Consider the following 17,814-nt stretch of genomic DNA (forward strand, 5'->3'; position numbering starts at 1 on the left):
GAGTACTGCTGTGTAGAAATACAGACAAAATTGGGTAGGAGCAGAAGGAGAGAAGTAATTTAGATCCAGGAAATGCCAAATGTAAAAGTGGCCAGGTGTTCTGGTACATGCCTGTCAGCCTAGCGCTAGGGAGCCTAAGGGAATTCAAAGGTAGCCTGGGCTACACAGAGAGCTCCAGGAAACATTAGGGTACACACAGAGACCTGGACTCACAATAAATAAACACATAAAACTGAAATATGTTTTAAAATTAATATCATGTATTGTAAACAAGCTATATAAAATTTTTTTGATAAACAATTTTCTATTTCCTTGTGGATGAAGAGAATCATATGACTGAGATCATTCAAAACATGAATCCTGGAAGATGCCCCATTTATCACGGAAGTGTCCTTGCTGTGCACTCAGACCTGCTTCACTAGTTAGGTGTAATTTTATTTAACATGATTTGACTTTCCTGAGTCCTAACAAGTCCTATCACACACTTAATATAGAAATATACTAGTGGAAGATAATGAAGAAAAATGACAAAAAGACTGTAAATCGGTCATTTTGAAAGGGAAAAAAACAGAAAACCAATCTCCCCTTCTCTAAGTCTCTCAAAACCAGGAAAATTGTGTGTGTGTGTGTGTGTGTGTGTGTGTGTGATATAATTAGCAATCAAACTTGGGTCCTCTGTAAGAGCATCAAGCACCCTTAATCACTGACTCCAGCCCTTTTGCCCCAAATGTATGTTTTTGTTCTTATTCTGTTTTGTTTCATTTTTGGGTTTTGTTGTAGTTGTTGTTGTTTGTTTGTTTTTCATTTTGGGGGGTTTTTTGTTTGTTTTTTGAAACAGAGTTTCTGTGTGTAGCCTTGGCTGTCCCAAAACTCACTGTTCAGAATAGGCTGGCCTCAAACTCTAAGACCCACCTACTCCTGCTTCCCAAGCACTGGGATTAAAGGAATGCTCTTCTATAGCCTGGAACTATGTTTGAATAAGAAAATTAAGTCTGTATGGGATAAAAGTGATAAAAATGCCTTACTATCCCACCAGAGAGTGCTCACCTCTGACCCAAAGACTCTGAAGTAATTCCTACAAGCTTCAGATTCCTACCACACTCATTCGTTGGCAACAGGATCTCACCATCTCAAGGGTGATGTTGGACACACAAGGTCAAAAAGGATGGTTGAAGCTGATTCCTCATCTTGAGTGTCTGCAGTAAGACCAAGGTCTCTTGCTAGTGGCCAAAGCAGCTAAGTGGTCACAAATGGACAGTATAACCTCTCTCTCTCTCTCTCTCTCTCTCTCTCTCTCTCTCTGTGTGTGTGTGTGTGTGTGTGTGTGTGTGTGTGTGTGTGTGTTTTGCTGGATGAACCAAGCCCAGAACTTCACACATGCCAGACAGGTGCCCTATCACTGAACTACATCCCAAGCCTGTAATTAGTTTTTAAAATATGAATCATTTTGCAGGGCGGTGATGGCGCACGCCTTTAATCCCAGCACTGGGGAGGCAGAGGCAGGCGGATCTCTGTGAGTTCGAGGCCAGCCTGGTCTACAAGAGCTAGTGCCAGGACAGGCTCCAAAGCTACAGAGAAACCCTGTCTCAAAAAAACTAAAAAAAAATATGAATCATTTTGCAGTTTTTAACCTAAAATCCCTTAGTTAAAACTACCATGGTGAAGAGCTCTTGGGCAGACTCTAGGCCAATGTGTTATAAGCGCTCACCAGCAGCCAGTGCCTTCTCTCGGCAGCCAAAGCCATTCTGGACCAAAGTTCACAAACGAGAACATTTTCATTCGTCTCTATTTCCTCTTTGACCTGGAGATATTTGAACCAAATAGCCAGCTGGTAACATGTACGACCACTAACAGCACACACACAAACACTGGAATACAACTCAAGAAAGAAGAAATGGCTGAAAGATTTTATCTTCAAAATTAAATACAGCTCTGGCTTGGCAGAGAAGTATATTAAAATCTTTCCCCAAATTTTAGGAAAACTACTGACAAGTGTGTTTATGTGGTCGATGCCCCAGTGTTACAGTGTTGGAAAGGACAGGAGTGTAGATACATACCTCACATAGAGAAGCTTATGTCTATCAATTATGGATAGCCAGGCTACATGAGCACACAGCGCCCTTACCTTCTCCAGTATGGCGTTGCCTTGGTGGGGACTGATGTTATGTCGGCTGATTTCTCTCTTGTACTTATATTCGTAGACTTGGTCCGTGATGTTGACTAGCAGAGTTGACGGGCTAAATGACAATTTCCCACACTCGTAGACGGTTCCACTCTCAATATCGGTTGGTGCTGTGGCATATCGTAAAATTAATCCCATTATGAGACCTAAAACAAAAAACAAATCATTGTCCTGGAAGAAGGCGATCTAAGTCTTCCGTAATTGAATGACCCAAATGCTTGATTTCGAACCTGGGGCCATTGTTTGGTTTGAAAATTGTTCACTCACAGATACTAACTCATTGGGATATGTTATTAGAATAAATCATGGACACTATTGCCTGAATAATCCTAATATATTCCCATTTTTTCCCCAGTTTTGGAGAGGAGGTACTCACCTCTCCTATCCATTCAAAGTATTCAAGAGAACCTTTACTCTGTAATCAATATTTTGAATGAACTCTTTTTTTTTTTTTTTTTTTTTTTTTTTTTTTTTGGTTTCTTGAGACAGGGTTTCTCTGTAGCTTTAGAGCCTGTCCTGGAACTATCACTTGTAGACCAGGCTGGCCCCAAACTCACAGAGATCTGCCTGCCTCTGCCTCCCGAGTGCTAGGATTAAAGGCGTGTACCACCACGGTCCAGCTCTAAGAATCCAGTTTACTCAGAAGATGGATTCCCTAGAGAAGGTCTGTCTTGTGGAGAACCGCCCCTTCTCACTGTCATGATTGCTTTATTTATCAGGTCTAGTGGGAGAGGTGATCTTGTGTTCTTCCTGGGCATAAGAAAGCAATAACTTCTCCATTTTTAATAGCAGGTATCTGGTACCAACCAGAAGAGGGTTTAGTCCAAGGACACAGGTCCAAGGTACAGATGGACTTAGGTTCCTGAGTGACGTCTCCAAGCCACTGGATCAAGGAACTTCCTCTCCAGCTACAAATTATGTACCTCCTGCCAGGCAATAAGGTAACTTTCCGCAACCTTTCGAACAATCGCCAATTTAAGTTTGGCTTGCCCATATCACAAGGGTTCTCATGTCATAGCACCCTTTATACAAGGGGACAATCCTTGACTTGTAAGATTCTGAAATCTATTAGGACATAAGATTGTCACAAACTTTTAAAATACAAATTTATTTTTAAAACGGACAAAAAAGCTTTAGAGGCTCAAAACAGCTCTTGATTTAAAATTTGGATTGACGTGTGTGTTTTCAGAGAAATCACCCAACTTTATTCTTTGAACCTCAATTTTTGGAACTCTTGCCTCTTGCTAAATTATAGAAGACTATAATCTAGTAACATTTTTTTTCTTTTGGTCTTATTTTTTTTCTGTTTTCAGACAGGGTCATGTGTAGTCTAGGCTGGCCTCCGTCTCACTATGTAGCCACGGGTAGCCTTGAATTCCAGATCTCTGTTTCCTGAGGGTTGAGACTGCCGCATCCACTACCTTACCAAGCTCAACATTCCATTTTTCCAGTGAGATATTTGGCATTAGATATTTTGTCCCGCACAATCTATAGGTCTTATATAAAAAAACATAGTTTCGGGCCTGGCTGAGCTTTGATTTGTATGAGTTGAAGATCCATAGGTAGAAAAACTAACGCAGCAGAGCATGTGCCGGGGCAGCTGGGAAGAGCGCTGTTGTCGAGAGAGGCACTAAATAATGCAGAGTCCCAGGAGAAGCTGAAGCTCACGTCTTATCTCCATGAGCTGATCAGACAGTGAGTGGGATCTGGGCTGCACATCTGGGTAGCCATGGGAATCACAGTTCAGTAGAAAGTGCATCTGGAGCTAAACTCTCTCCAGCACAACTGTTGGGAGGAGGTACTTGCTCAGCCAGGGCCTGTTTTCCTGGCTGCTTTGTCTCTGGCCTGTTCTCATCAATAGCAAGTAAGCAAAAGTGTTGGGTTTCACTTCTAGGATGAGGCAAAGAATATAGTGAATTTTCTCTCTTCTTTCCCTCCCTTATGGGCTGAATGGAGAGAAATCGAAGATCCTAAAGACAGACAGTGTTACCGGTCAGAAGGAACCTGGGTCCCTGAGAAACCAGGAGTGTGTCTGTGTGCAGTGCTAGCCAGGAGCACTTGTGTTGGGCTGCTATGAGAGAAACCTGTTATATAAATAGTTTCTGTGTTCACAATCGCTAGTGATAACCTCATTAGGACAGTGTACCATTACAAAGGGACTTAGGAGACCTGATACTTTTAGCAAATCACTGGTAGTGTAGGAAGGATATATGAGGAAGAAGAGAGGGGAAGGGACGGGAGGGAAAGAGGAGCAAGAGAGGAGATCAAAAGGCAACTCGGATATGCTAAGACTTTCAGTTCAGTCCTAATGAGAATTAGTGAAAGATTATAGGCAAGATGGTAAAATAATTAGATTTTATATAAGAATTATCACTTGGGCAGCAATGTGGAGAACTGACTAGGGATAAGAAAAAACAAATTAGCAAATGTCTTTGATGAATTTAAAAGTCTCACTTATCTTTGCTTCATATCTTTAACTTACTCCCATAATAAAAATACTGCATACAATCTTCATGAACAAGAAAAGACACTTAAGTGTTATGGTTTAGATAAAAAGGGTCCCCCAAAAGGTTCATATGTTGAAAGTTTGTCCTTAGCTGCTGGGTTCAATTATCAAGGCATGATTGGATCAAGGTCACTGGGGAAATTCCCTAAAACCATACCTTATCTCAGCTCCTTCTGTCTCTCTCTGCTTCTGCCATGAAGTAAGAGCTCCAGGCATTGTGCTCCTACTTCCATGATCTTCTTCCTCACCACAGACCACAGAGATGGGACCAAGGGGCCAAAGACTGAAGTCTCTGAAACCACGAACCCAAATAAACCCTGCCTTTGCTGTATTCTTGGCTATTTCACCACGGCAACGATGTCTTATCAGTCCATAGAACAGTGGACACCTTCCAGGCATGGTACTGAATGCTTACAATTTAACCACCCATAAGGGGGCAGAGGATACATCTCCCATGCCTCATGCTATTTAGGTGCCTGTGGAAGAACTTCACTTAATCAACTTCTCTCCTAAAAGTTAGTCCACGACATAACACTAAAGGAAGCACAAAACAATCTGCAGGGGTCTGAATGGAAAGAACCCGAATTAATGTCCTTCCAAACCTCCGAGTAAGCTACCTAGTTTTGAGAAATGCTCTCAATGAGATAACAAGAAATGAACAAAAAGTGTCCTGCCCATAGTCAGTTCCCAAAAACAGAAAGCAAGTTTTTGCCACAATAGCAAATGCCTACTTGTTGACGTGGTTAAGTTCACATAAGGCCTCCAAACCTAGATAGTCCTGTGCCATCTTGGGTCTCAGACTTGGAGAAGAAACACCCTGAAGTAAGCAGAGGCATTTGCAGTCAGAAATAAGCAGATGTAAATAGTCGCGCAATTGCGGTTCTCCTGAGAGGGCAGTCGGCATGGACTTAGCATCGGTGCCCAGGATCTATCAGAGCGTTCATGCTGAGGCATCCTATACCCCGTGTACAGCCAATGCCCGAGCCCAGCAGGTTTGCTAAGGCAAGGAGCCAGGAACCCTTCTGAAGGCCATCCATGGGTGCAATCGCCCTGTAACTTTGGCAACCCGTTCTTAGAACTGTAGTATATGCTAAAGACCCCCTTACAACCTCTTTTCCTTTCCTTTCTCCAACATCAAAGACAGACAGCTATCCCAGAGCTCTCGCACCCCTCCCCATTTTCTGTCAAAGGAGCTTCTCAGAGTAAATTCTTTTCTAGAGCTAATCTCTTCCAGCACTTACTTCTTAGAGACGCCAACTTAAAATACGAGCCAAACGGTTCTGGCCCTAGTTTGCGCCAAACCACCAAACCCCAAGGGTTCAGAGGAATCAAATCTTGGCTGTTTCCAGAGACGACATGGCTAGCACACCCATGCTGCAGGAACAGCAGCTGGACAATCCTTGCTTGTCAGAGACCAGGCGCTCCCAACGCAGCCTCCCACGGTTTTTCACAGGCCGACTTAGTGCTCTGGGCCTGTGTGGACACAAAGCTGGAGCGGTGAGCTGGCGCATGCGCTGGACTGGCGAAATCGCGCGGGAGGCTGGACTGGCGAGATTGCGCGGGAGATGAGAGACAGGAGGGCTGCGGAGAGGAAGAAAATTCTGAGGAGAAGGAATTGTTTTCCTATCCACACAAAGGACAGGATAAAGGAAGTGCCCGTCACAGTATTACAGATGAAGAGAAGACTGGCCACCATAGCTGCAAACCACAAAAGCACCATGTCCATTGGAAACCAAGACAATCAGACAAATAAGGAGCTATCCTGCCTCTTTAAGGGATCACCTCCTAGAGCACATGTTCACAGCCACATCTGAGACCCACGTCACCTTTGCAGGCAGTCTCTAATTAAGAAGCCTCGGGGGATTCTTTTTGTTTTTTCTTTTACTTTTTAAATTTTTTGTTTGTTTGCTTGTTTGTTTGTTTGTTTTTCAAGACAGGGTTTCTCTGTGTACTTTTGGAGCCTGTCTTGGAGCTCGCTTTGCAGACTAGGCTAGCCTTGAACTCATAGAGTTCCGCCTGCCTCTGCCTCTCAAGTGCTGGGATTAAAATCGTGCACCTACCGCCACCACCACCCGACTGCTTCTTGAAGTCTGAATGTCTGAACACCTAGGGGGGAGAGGACTCTGACCTCCCTCGGAGTCACACTTCCCCTTACAGAGCTTTATTCCCAGAGTACCCAGGACCTGAAAAAGCAGCTTGGCCTCACCTTGGCAAACAAATGCTCTGTCGGAGCCCGGTACACAGTTCTCCCTCCCTGAGTTCTGCTCACCTAGTGTGATCTACAGGGCATTAGAAGCCAGTCCCGTGCAAGCCCACATGATCCAGTGTTTCTTTGCCCAAGACCTCCAGTAAGTACACAATGAGACCATTTAAGGCAGAGGCACTGTGCTGCGATTTATCTCCTTTCCTTCAGGAAAGACAAATCCTTCAGGCAGAGTTGGAGTTGGAGTTTTTCCAGTGCACAAACTCCCTTGATGTCAAGAAGGAAAGGATCTGCTATGTAGTCCGCCAGTCCCAGGGATTTTAAAGTGCCACAGAGAATGAACACCTCAACGAATGCTATGATGTCCCCGTCCTTAAGGGCTTTCTGTACAGCTGTCATCGAACAGATGTCTGGTAGGCAGCTATTCTATGTCAGAGCATGGAGAAGGGAGAGAGGGAGTGGTGTGCAGTTGCACACACCTGTTATCTCTGCACTAGAGAGGTGGAGGCAGGGAAATCAAGAGTTTAAGGCAAGACTAGGCTATAGAAGACTCTGTATCAAACAAACAACCAGAGAATGGGGGGGGGGCAGACAGAAAGAGCTTCAGGACCACTCCCATCAAGGAGGATTCAGAAATACCAGCCTTGTCCTTTAGATTCTCTTAAGTTCATAGTCCACCTTGTTCTACTTGGTTGTCACAGACATGTAAGATGTTCTGAGGCTTGTGAAAGCTGGGGGGAAAAAATGAACACAAAATGTTCTTATCCCGCAAAACATTAGCATAGGCCAGCAGTCTACTGGCCTTTTCCTCCACACAATCCCGCCATGCTAATGTCCTCTAAGAATAAGGCACTGTAAGTGTCTCACTATAAAACCTCATCCCACAGCCAAGCCCTCTGCATCCTGCTGACAGTTGTTCAATATGGTACGGAAATGTCTCTCTGACAGGGCTTTGCTTAGAGAAATATACACGGGACCTTAATACGTCTACAAATCATAAATGGCAGCAGATGGAAGAATGGTCTTTAAAATACAGACATATCCCAGTCTCTTCTGTGTTCACATGGTCATGCATAGTGCCCCAGACAGGGCTCAGCACAACTCCAGCTCCCATGGGACTTGGTTTTGTAGGATTGGTTCTTCCTTGGAGACGAAGGGCACAGCTAGTCCAGCTGTGGTGTGAGTATTATGGGCTACTACAAAGCATCCACTCACATGCTGCATGGAGTTCATAAGATCTTGGAAGCGGCATGCACATGCAGATACTACAAGAAGATTGCAGGACAGCTGGGTTCTGGAGTTGATCCTCCAAGTATTGAGTGATGGCCTTGCCCCTTCTCTAAACTAAGTAGGTGAATCCCTAAGTATCTCGACCTGTTATGTCCGGTAAAAAACCAATGCTTGCTAACTCTCTCTACCTTCACGTAGCAAAGTCCTATTTGTTTGTTTTGTGACAGGGTCTCAAATTCATGATGCCAGCCCCTACCCAGTAGCTGATATTGCAAACATACATACCACACACACAGGATGCCCTGTTCTTTTTTAACTGCCCATCCCTCCCCACACAGCCACGTGCTCAGGGTTAATTGACTTGATCCTTGGATCCAGGCCTTCTTTTTCCTCTTGCAGACTAGTAGCTCTAGAATGTCTATATGACCTTATTTCATCAAATAACAAGTGAAGGGGCCCTGCCGGGGAGGTGAGGAGAGGAGAGGAGAAGAGGGAAGTCAGAGGACAGGGTTTCTGTCACTTGTTGCTGAACAGAACCCAGGTCCTGTACTCTTCAGGCAAGCATTGATATTAAGGTGCATCCTCAGCCCTGAACCTGTCTTAAAACTCTATTAAAAAATAATAAGAAGCCAGACTGTGGTGGCGCACACCTTTAATCCCAGTACTTGGGAGGCAGAGGCAGGCGGATCCCCGTGAGTTTGAGGCCAGTCTGGTCTATTAAAGTTAGTTCCATGACAGGTTCCAAAGCTACAGAGAAACCCTGTCTTGAAAAACCAATACTAACATGTCAAGCTCCAGAAAATCTAAAGGAAAGATCAGCTAGTCCGGTCCTCTCCAAGGACTTTAAGGATGCACACGACTTCAGTCTGTGGAGAAGAGGAGACACACAGCTGTCATGGAGAAGCGTGTGTAGATGAGGGACCACAGTGCAGACTGGACAATCAGGCAGGTGGGATGACTAACAAAGGTGTCAGTGAAGGAAAGAGCAAGAGAGTCTAAGAAAGTCAAGTGGTGAATGTTTACAGGTATTGGAGTTTAACTTCATCTCCGATACTTTTAACTTCTTATTTTATAGTTATCCATTCTCTCTTCACCTTGTCAAAGTCTTGGTACTCACACTGGTCAAAAGAGGTGACGAAGATTTGGATGCCGATGTCCAAATGCATTCCCCAACAAGTATGTGTTTAGTGATTTGCTTTAGACCTTAGTTTAGTCAGGATGAAAAGGAAAGTAAAATACCTATATATACAATGCCGCTGGTTATTTAAGGCTTTTGTCTTTTTCCCTGCCCGCCTGCACCAACCTTCTAAATTTAAAAGTTGAGTGTAGGTGTTGCTAAAAGGGACACAATTTATTGTTTTACACTTCTCACTATAAATTTGCCCTGGTGGAGAAAACCGTTTCATAAAGATTTCAGGACTAGAGTGTGCTACCTGCCAGCCTGACCACCCCCATATACACCAAGATGGAGAGCCATCCGTGAAGCTGTCCACCTTGGGACAGTTTCAAGATGTTTACCATTGTGTGGAAGAGTCCCATGGAAGATGGCACAAGTCTAACCATCGTGTTCTCTCCAGTGTAAGATTCTTCATGTCCATCACCCACCATTGGTACACTTTAGATCATACTCAATATTCCATGCATACATGTGTGTGCATACAAAACACACAACATACACATTTGTGACACAACACACACACATTTCACTGGGTTTTGGATTTCTAACACGTACTATAGATTACTTTTCTCTGGAAGCTACTTCCAGCACCAGCTTTTTGGAACCAACATCCTTCCTTATGATCCCTAAGAAGTTGTCGGCAGAACTGTAGACAAGAGTGTCTGACTAGATATGTAATGGATAAGCAATGGTTTCTTCCTTTATAGTGTTACACAGAGATACTGTTGTCTGTCATTTTCCTCCTAGTAGCATCATGTTGTGGACAGTGACAGGGGCTCCCTAGAAGGAAGATAGATGGTTTTCACCCTAATGGGGTGGAAAAGGTGGTAGAAAAATGAAGCTAGCAACTCCCTGTTTAATTCCTTTCCTAGTGAAACACTAGAGTAAATACACGGAAGCCACCTAGAAGATGGTAGACAAGACTGCTGGATACAGCCCAGAGTGTTTGATCATATCCATCTGCTTTGGGTCACTGTTCTTTAGCTGACGAATCAATGCTGGACCCAGGCTATTAGAAGCAATGTATATGACAGTAGAGACAGTAGTTCCCATCAATAGTCAGTAGGACTAAAGCCTTGGAATTCTACCAAGATCAACGGTGTCAACTCAGCATAAAGCTTTCAGAGTTCTGAGACCCCTAAGAATAAAGCTATCATCCTCCAGACTCTTCCAACAATTAAATTCAGTCCAAATCACACATGGCAAAAGTCCATTTTTTTATGATTCACAAATCCACTCTTGTTTGTCAAGCTATACGAAGTGTCCATCACACACATTCTGCAATCCACAGGGATTTAAAATCTAAATGAGACAATTCGCAGGGTAGCTTCCCCAGGGTGTGAGCAGGTGTTTCCAGGCAGCCATATCACTTTCCCTGGGATACTTCAGCTCCAGGTACTTAGCATGAATATGATATCACAGTATTGCATCCACTGGGTTACATTAGGCGTTTTGTTCTGGACACTACCATTTCTGAGGCTTCGGTTAACAAAGGAACTGAACTGCTCCTGTCCGAAACAATTCCCCATTGCCTGGATGGTCAAACTCTGATAAGAACACAGTGATGACCCAGATCCGAGACTACAGATATTTAAAAGTGTTCCCGCCAACTCTGTGTAGCTTGTACATTTTCTAATTCTTTGACTTCTTTAGATTTTATTTTGCAGATTTCTAAAGGTACTTCCATAGGCATTCCATTGCTGTGGTGAAACACTATGCCCAAAGCAACTTGGGGGCTGGGATTTATTTGGCTTACATTTTCATATTGCTATTCATCATTGAAGGAAGCCAGGACAGGAATTCAAACAGAGCAGGAACCTGGAGGTAGGAGCTGAAGCACAGGCCATGGAGGGGTGCTGCTAACTGGCTTAGTTCCTATGGCTTGTTCAGCCTGGTTTTTTTTTTATTATTATTGTTTTTGTTGAACTATGTGTTTTTCTCTGCTCCCCTCTTTTCCTCCCCTCTGCTCTTATATCCTCTTCCATGGTCCCCATGCTCCCAATTTACTCAGGAGATCTTGTCTTTTTCTACTTCCCATGTACATTAGATCCAAGTATGTCTCTCTTAGGGTCATCTTTGTTGTCTAGGTTCTCTGGGATTGTGAATTGTAGGCTATTTTTTCTTTACTTTATGTCTAAAAGCCACTTGTAAGTAAGTACATATTATATTTGTCTTTCTGGGCCTGAGTTACCTCACTCAATATGATGCTTTCTAGATCCATTTGCCTGCAAATTTCAAGATGTCATTATTTTTTCCCACTGTATAGTACTCTATTGTGTAAATATACCACATCTTCTTTATCCACTCTTCAGTTGAGGGGAATTTAGGTTGTTTCCAGGTTCTGGCTATGACAAATGATGCTGCTATGAGCAAAATTGAGGACATGTCCTTTGGATATATACCCAAAAAGTGGTATTGTTGGGTCTTGAGGCAGGTCGTTTCCTAATTTTCTGAGAAATCAGCATACTTATTTCCAAAGCAGCTGTACCAGTTTGCACTCCCATCAACAATAGAGGAGTGTTCCCTTTACCCTATATCCTCTTCAGCATAAGCTGTCGTCAGTGTTTTTTATCTTGGCCATTCTTGCCGGCGTAAGATGGAATCTTAGAGTTGTTTTCATTTGCATTTCTCTGATGGCTAAGGATGTTGAGCTTTTCCTTAAGTGTCTTTCAGCCATTTTAAATTCATCTGTTGAGAGTTCTCTGCTCTGTTTAGGTCTGTATCCCACTTTTTTATTGGATTATTTATTCTTTTGATGACCAATTTCTTGAGTTCTTTGTAGAATTTGGAGATCAGCCCTCTGTCCAATGTGGGGTTGGTGAAGATCTTTTCCCATTCTGTAGGCTGACGTTTTATCTTGTTGACTGTGTCCTTTGCTTTACTGAAGCTTCTCAGATCCAGGAGGTCCCATTGATCAAATGTCGCTCTCAGTGTCTGTGCTACTGGGTTATATTTAGGAAGTGGTCTCCTGTGCCAATGCATTCAAGTGTACTTCCCACTTCTATGAGGTTCAGTGGAATCCAGGACCAACCTGCCCAAGTTTAGCACCACCCACAATGGGCTGGGCCCTCCCCATCAGTCACTAACTAAGATAATGCCCTGCAGGCTTGCCTGCAGCCTGATCTTAAGGAGAAATTTTCTGATTTGAGGTTCCCTTCTCTCAGATGCCTTTAGCTTGTGTCAAACTAACATTTAACTATCCAGCACAGGTACCATTGCTTGGAGCAGAATAAACCCTTTGTACACCACAGTAGCTACTCTTGAGTGAACGCTTGAGGCAGGAAGAACACTGGTGTCATTGTCCTGAGTATGAAACACAGCCTTGCAATTACCAGTCACTCAGTGGCTCCGAGTATTGGATTCCTCATCTGTAACATGAAAGCAATAATCTTTTCTTTATGCGTATTTGTGTGCTCATGAACGTTTGAGTGAGCACACATGTGTGCACACACACTTGATACCTAGAAGCCACATGGTAAGCTTTGAGTCCCACACCTGACTTTTAGTACTTGTGTGACATCGGACAAGTTCCTTGATTCTCCGTTGTCCCAGTTTCCCTATCTACAAATGACAATGGTGAGGATTAAATGGTGTTAATATGTGTAAAGTCCTTACAGCTGTAAAAATTGCACTTTATATATTCTTTTGCTTTTAGCTAGTTTTTATTATATATCAACTTTTTGAGTTGTCAAATGTTAATATTCCCTGTCATGAATCATGAGTTTAGTTCAATTAGACTCTAGATAATAGCTCATAAATAGCTTGAGTCTTAAACCCCCTCTCTCAGTGTGCACTGGCGGTAGCCTTTTCAGGCCTGAGAGGAGCAATGAAGGGGCACTAGGGCAGCCAGACGAAAGCTGTACAGTTCCCAAAAGGTCAGGACCTCAACACAATATACAGCCTTATTTAGAATACAAAAGTTACTTCACTTTAAAAAAAAAAAAAAAAAGAAAGAAAGAAAAGAAAAGAAAAAAACCTCTCTCTCGTCTGCTTTTTGAAGCAGAGTCTAACGCACAGCCTTCACTGGTCTATAGCTTACTATGCAAATCAGCATGATCTGAAATAGAGTTCGTGTTCATCCTCCTGCCTCTGCCTCCCAAGTGCTAGGACTGCAGGTGTATACCACTATGCCCCAATGTAACATCTTATGCAGAAAAAAAAATCTCTGATTCAGTTCCTCTACTTATTTGATTTAGCCACCATGTGGAAGACCTTGGACAGATCTCTGAAGCACCTAAATCAAGCTTTTTATAGCACAAGGAAGACTCTCAATCTTAACTACTTGCCCTGCAGATCCTTTAGGTCAAGGCAGAGCCACTCTGGTTTGGTGAGAAAGGAACTTACAGAGATGCCCACGGCCACCGTGAAGGGCTCCGGTAGAGGGATGTCAATAGAAATTCAGTAAGATTTACTAAACACCCAATTTGAAAATCAAAGCAGGCCTGGATGAACAAAGAGTGATATATCAGTGCTACTAAGTAAAATCGTGTCTAGGAGAAAGGACCAGATCTCATGATTGCTTATTTGATTCCACAGAGAAAGTTACTGGATTTAATGGAAGTAACTCCAAGATGTCTGACTGACTAATGTCTGCCTGGGCCTAAAGTTTGGAGAAATTTTGAAGTTAGAAAGGAATTCATTTCCTCCTCATTTCACAGATGAGAAAAATCAGACCAGAAATTAAGTCACATAACAGAACAATACATCCCACTACTGAGAGAGAAAGAAAAAAATTCAGCCTTAAAAGCAGCAACCTCAAAGAGAGCAATGACTTCTTTCTCTACAGAGTTTGCCGGCTTTCAACAGGCTAAGTGCCCGAAGAGGACCACTCAGGCAGGGCAGAGGGGAAAGTGGGTCAGTCTGTCAGGGGCACAGGCTGAGCTGGGTCAGAGCAAAAGTGGACCGGTAAGGTGGAGACACATCACGTCTAGCAATACAGTTTCATCCTGGAACCTCTGAGACGGACTGGGGTGCAACCTATTTCTATACAAGGTCTGGGGAAAGACAGTTTTGTGATTATTGTTTCTTTAAACCTGAAAAAAAAAACTGTTGGTTAAATTAAATTGTTTTATTAAACTTTATCTAAGAATACTCTTAAAGGATTGAAAAGCATTCGAATATGACACAGCTTTTAATGAACTCAAAAGTTTAAGCATAGAGGCTTGGAATTTCCTTGGTTCCTCCTAAATGATGAACAAATTTCTACATGGGTTCAGGACAGTCTCTAATTGGATGACTGTAAAACCAAAGATAGAACTCTAAGATATTTAAATTGTTCTGTCCCTAATCTTAAATCCCAACTCTCAAAGGTATGGCATCGCAAATGTCCTGCAGCCTCCAGGGAGACACAATGGATGCCTTAATGCTATCTGGGACCAAGGAGCCAGTGCTTTTTTATGAACATCGAGGAGATGACTCCAGGCCCCGACTAAGCAGCACTAAGTGTTTCAGCTGCCGTCAATCAATATTTTGACCATTAACGCTCATCCTGGCTTTTAGTCCAGTTTAAATGATTATTACTGTTGCTTATTGTTCCATTTTGAAATAACCAGAGCCATAGGATGTCATGGACGAAAATCACCCTCCACTATGCCTGGTGAAGCAAATATTGCTACAATGACGCTGCTAATTTTTAAAAGCATCCCATGACCCATAATAATGAGAGAAGACCTTTTTTTTTATATAAGCAATTACTTGTATTTATATCTTCAGTTTTATTTCCAGTCAGCACAGAGGAAACTTCTTGGCCCCTACAGCCCCGCATATGATATTTTATGGTTAACAACTTGGAAATTGTTCCTAACAATAATTATGAAAGAAGCGTTCAACATTCCGCTTGGTCACCTTGCCCCGCAATTATCTCTAACTGCTCATTTTGTAAGCCTCTGATCCCGAGAAATTGTTTTAATTGGATTCCCAAGTACACTGATTAAATGTAGCAACATCTATTAAATCTTCTAAGGGACATTTAGCACAGCTCACCAGAGCGCCTGCAGAGAGACAGGTAGTGGACTGGGGTGAGGGAATACAGGGACTGTGGTGCCTTGAAGAAAATCCCTGTCTCAATTTGGGGGCAAATGGCACTCAGTGCAAGCAGTCGATGATGGCAAGATGAGGTAACCAGAAAAGTAGGGGCTGCTAGCCTAATTCACTGATAAGCCCGAGGAAAAAGACCACTCTCCAAGGCACTTTGTGGCAAACCTGAGGGGTAGAGACAATTGTTGCAAGTCTACTTTAAGGCAGCAAGCCTGTTGCAGGATGCGAGCTGCTGCGGTCCACTGTAAGGTGTCTGCCTTCATAAAACAAGACAATTCAAACTTCTAAGTTTGTCTTCCTTTTCCATTGGTCCCCATTATACCTCTCGCCAGTCTACTGTAGAAACAACATCCTCCATCCTCAGATGGAGAAAGGGTTGACCCTGGAATCTCAGTTTGTCAGACCTGCTGGAAAGAGATGCTATGGCCAATTCTTAAAGTGTTTACGACAGGGGCATATATTTGGTGCTTGCTCTTTTGAATGTCTCTATCACCCACCCACTCCCAACTCTCTCTCTCTCTCTCTCTCTCTCTCTCTCTCTCTCTCTCTCTCTCACTAACTCACACTCTCACTCAAAATATCACTAAAGAAATTTAATTATTACTGTCTCAGCATCCTTAGTTGAAAGCTGTGAAGAACCCTAGCTCGACACCAAACCAATACCATGACCTCCATATTTCCCACTTCCTCTGTAAAATGACGATTCTGTCTGCTGAGGTCCCTTTCCACTGTATGAATTCAATATTCATTTACAAAGACTGGGAAACCAATGCAATAGTAAGTTCTCTCCCGCTTACTATTCAGAGTTCCTCTTTTCCCAGTGTATGGCTATTTCATTACACCCCTGACAGAAAGCACGGACCACTTCAGGTACAGCGTTTTGATTATCCTAGAAGAGGAGTGTGGAGGCCATCCTGATGAATTAGTTTCAGAGCCTAGCCTGGAAAATGAACAAGAACCCTATCAACCAGCTTGAAATGTGTGAGAACACATGGCAATGACCATGACACCTGGCTCTTCAGCTTGGGGAGGACCTCCATGCCTGCCTATCAGCTAAAATTTAATCAAAAATTAAATCAGCAAAACTGATTTAACTACCTTGATAAAACAATATCCCTACCATAGAGAAGGAAATTGGTAACAATTTTATAACTACTGATAACAATAATTTTAATTCAATCCAGTTTCAGGCTGTGTGGAGTAATCGTTCCTCCAAGAAGGACTTATTCTTAAATCTGTGACGGATCACGAAGATATGCACAACCCTTGGAGATGCTGCTAAGGATCACATTGTTTCTGGCTTCTCAGATTACATCCTGTATCTTTTTGATTATTTATTACCCAAGACAGAGAAAGATCCTGGTAAATTGATTATAGAGAAAGAGAGGATGAATGACTCATGCCTGGGGCTCTGCCTCTGAAAGCACCGTGCCCTTCTGTTTGGGGCAGATATAATGTTAACTTTGATCGATATTAATTTCTGAGTTCAACCCCCAGCCAGAAAAGTTTTGCTGTGTGCTGTGCGACTCTCAGTGCAAAGGAACTTAGCTCTGCTCTAAATTGGCTGCCTGATAATGAACTGGTCTGCTTGGCCTTGAATGTCTGTCCCACAGCTCAAGTATCTCACAGGGGATCTAGTTAAGGACAGGACATCTCATGCTCCACTCCATGGCTGAACATGCTTAACATCAGGACGTTACATGCTTAGCACATGGAACGTGCACTCATCTTGTTCCCTGGACCTCAGACATATGAAAGGACCTCGAGACTTCTGAAATGAGGGAAAGCCAAAAAGTCTGTTCTTCACTGTGTGTTTTGGCATCCCCTTGACTGTTATTTTTCCTAGGTGGGATAACGGTAGTGAGGCTAGTTTGTAGTGTGGTGGTTGTCTTGGTACCAGTTCACTGCTCGTGCCTAGTATCTTACCTTAAAAAAAAAAAAAAAACTAGAGAATCCAGTCTAGTCTGCATAGACTACATAATCACATTTTACTAAACTTTCTACAAAGGATGAATGATGTGGTACTTGCACAGAAAGAACATCACCTTGGGAGGTTAAACCATAAACTATCACTTTCCCCTGTGGTTTAAAAAGGCAGGTTGTGGTTACTTATACCTATTTTTCCAATACTCAGGAGGCTGAGGCAGGAGAATCACTCTGAGTGCGAGGCCAGCCTAGTAAGTTCCAGGCCAGCCTTGGCTACAGAGTGAGACCCTGTCTAAAAGAAAAAAAAAAAAAGCAGAAGCAGGAGAAAGTGTGTGAGAACACAAACAAGGATTATAAACAAGATCAGAAGAACTCAGGCTAAGAGATGGAAAGTCTTGCAGTACTGCAGAGGAAAATCTTGGTTTAACTCTTAGTTTAACACATTTATTACCAGAAGCTAAGACTGTTCATATGATGAAACAGGATTTGACACAATTATTCCTGTAACGGGGTGGGATCTGCTTCTACAAGTATTTCTTCTTGAAGATAGTTGG

The 17,814-nt window shown here is 42.9% G+C and overlaps 1 protein-coding gene across 1 annotated transcript in view; it reads right to left on the minus strand.

The window, feature by feature from the left end:
• Window positions 1–17,814, minus strand: part of Slc9a9 (solute carrier family 9 member A9) — a 548,379-nt gene that overhangs the window by 529,821 nt on the left and 744 nt on the right. The window contains exon 2 of the mRNA XM_050157298.1: window positions 2,126–2,328. Coding sequence (XP_050013255.1) covers window positions 2,126–2,328 — 203 coding nt within the window. The remainder of the gene's footprint in view (window positions 1–2,125; window positions 2,329–17,814) is intronic.

Source organism: Alexandromys fortis, unplaced genomic scaffold (assembly GCF_014885135.2).
Source record: "Alexandromys fortis isolate MF-2015 unplaced genomic scaffold, M_Fortis_MF-2015_v1.1 scaffold_85, whole genome shotgun sequence".
Taxonomy (NCBI): Eukaryota; Metazoa; Chordata; class Mammalia; order Rodentia; family Cricetidae; genus Alexandromys; species Alexandromys fortis.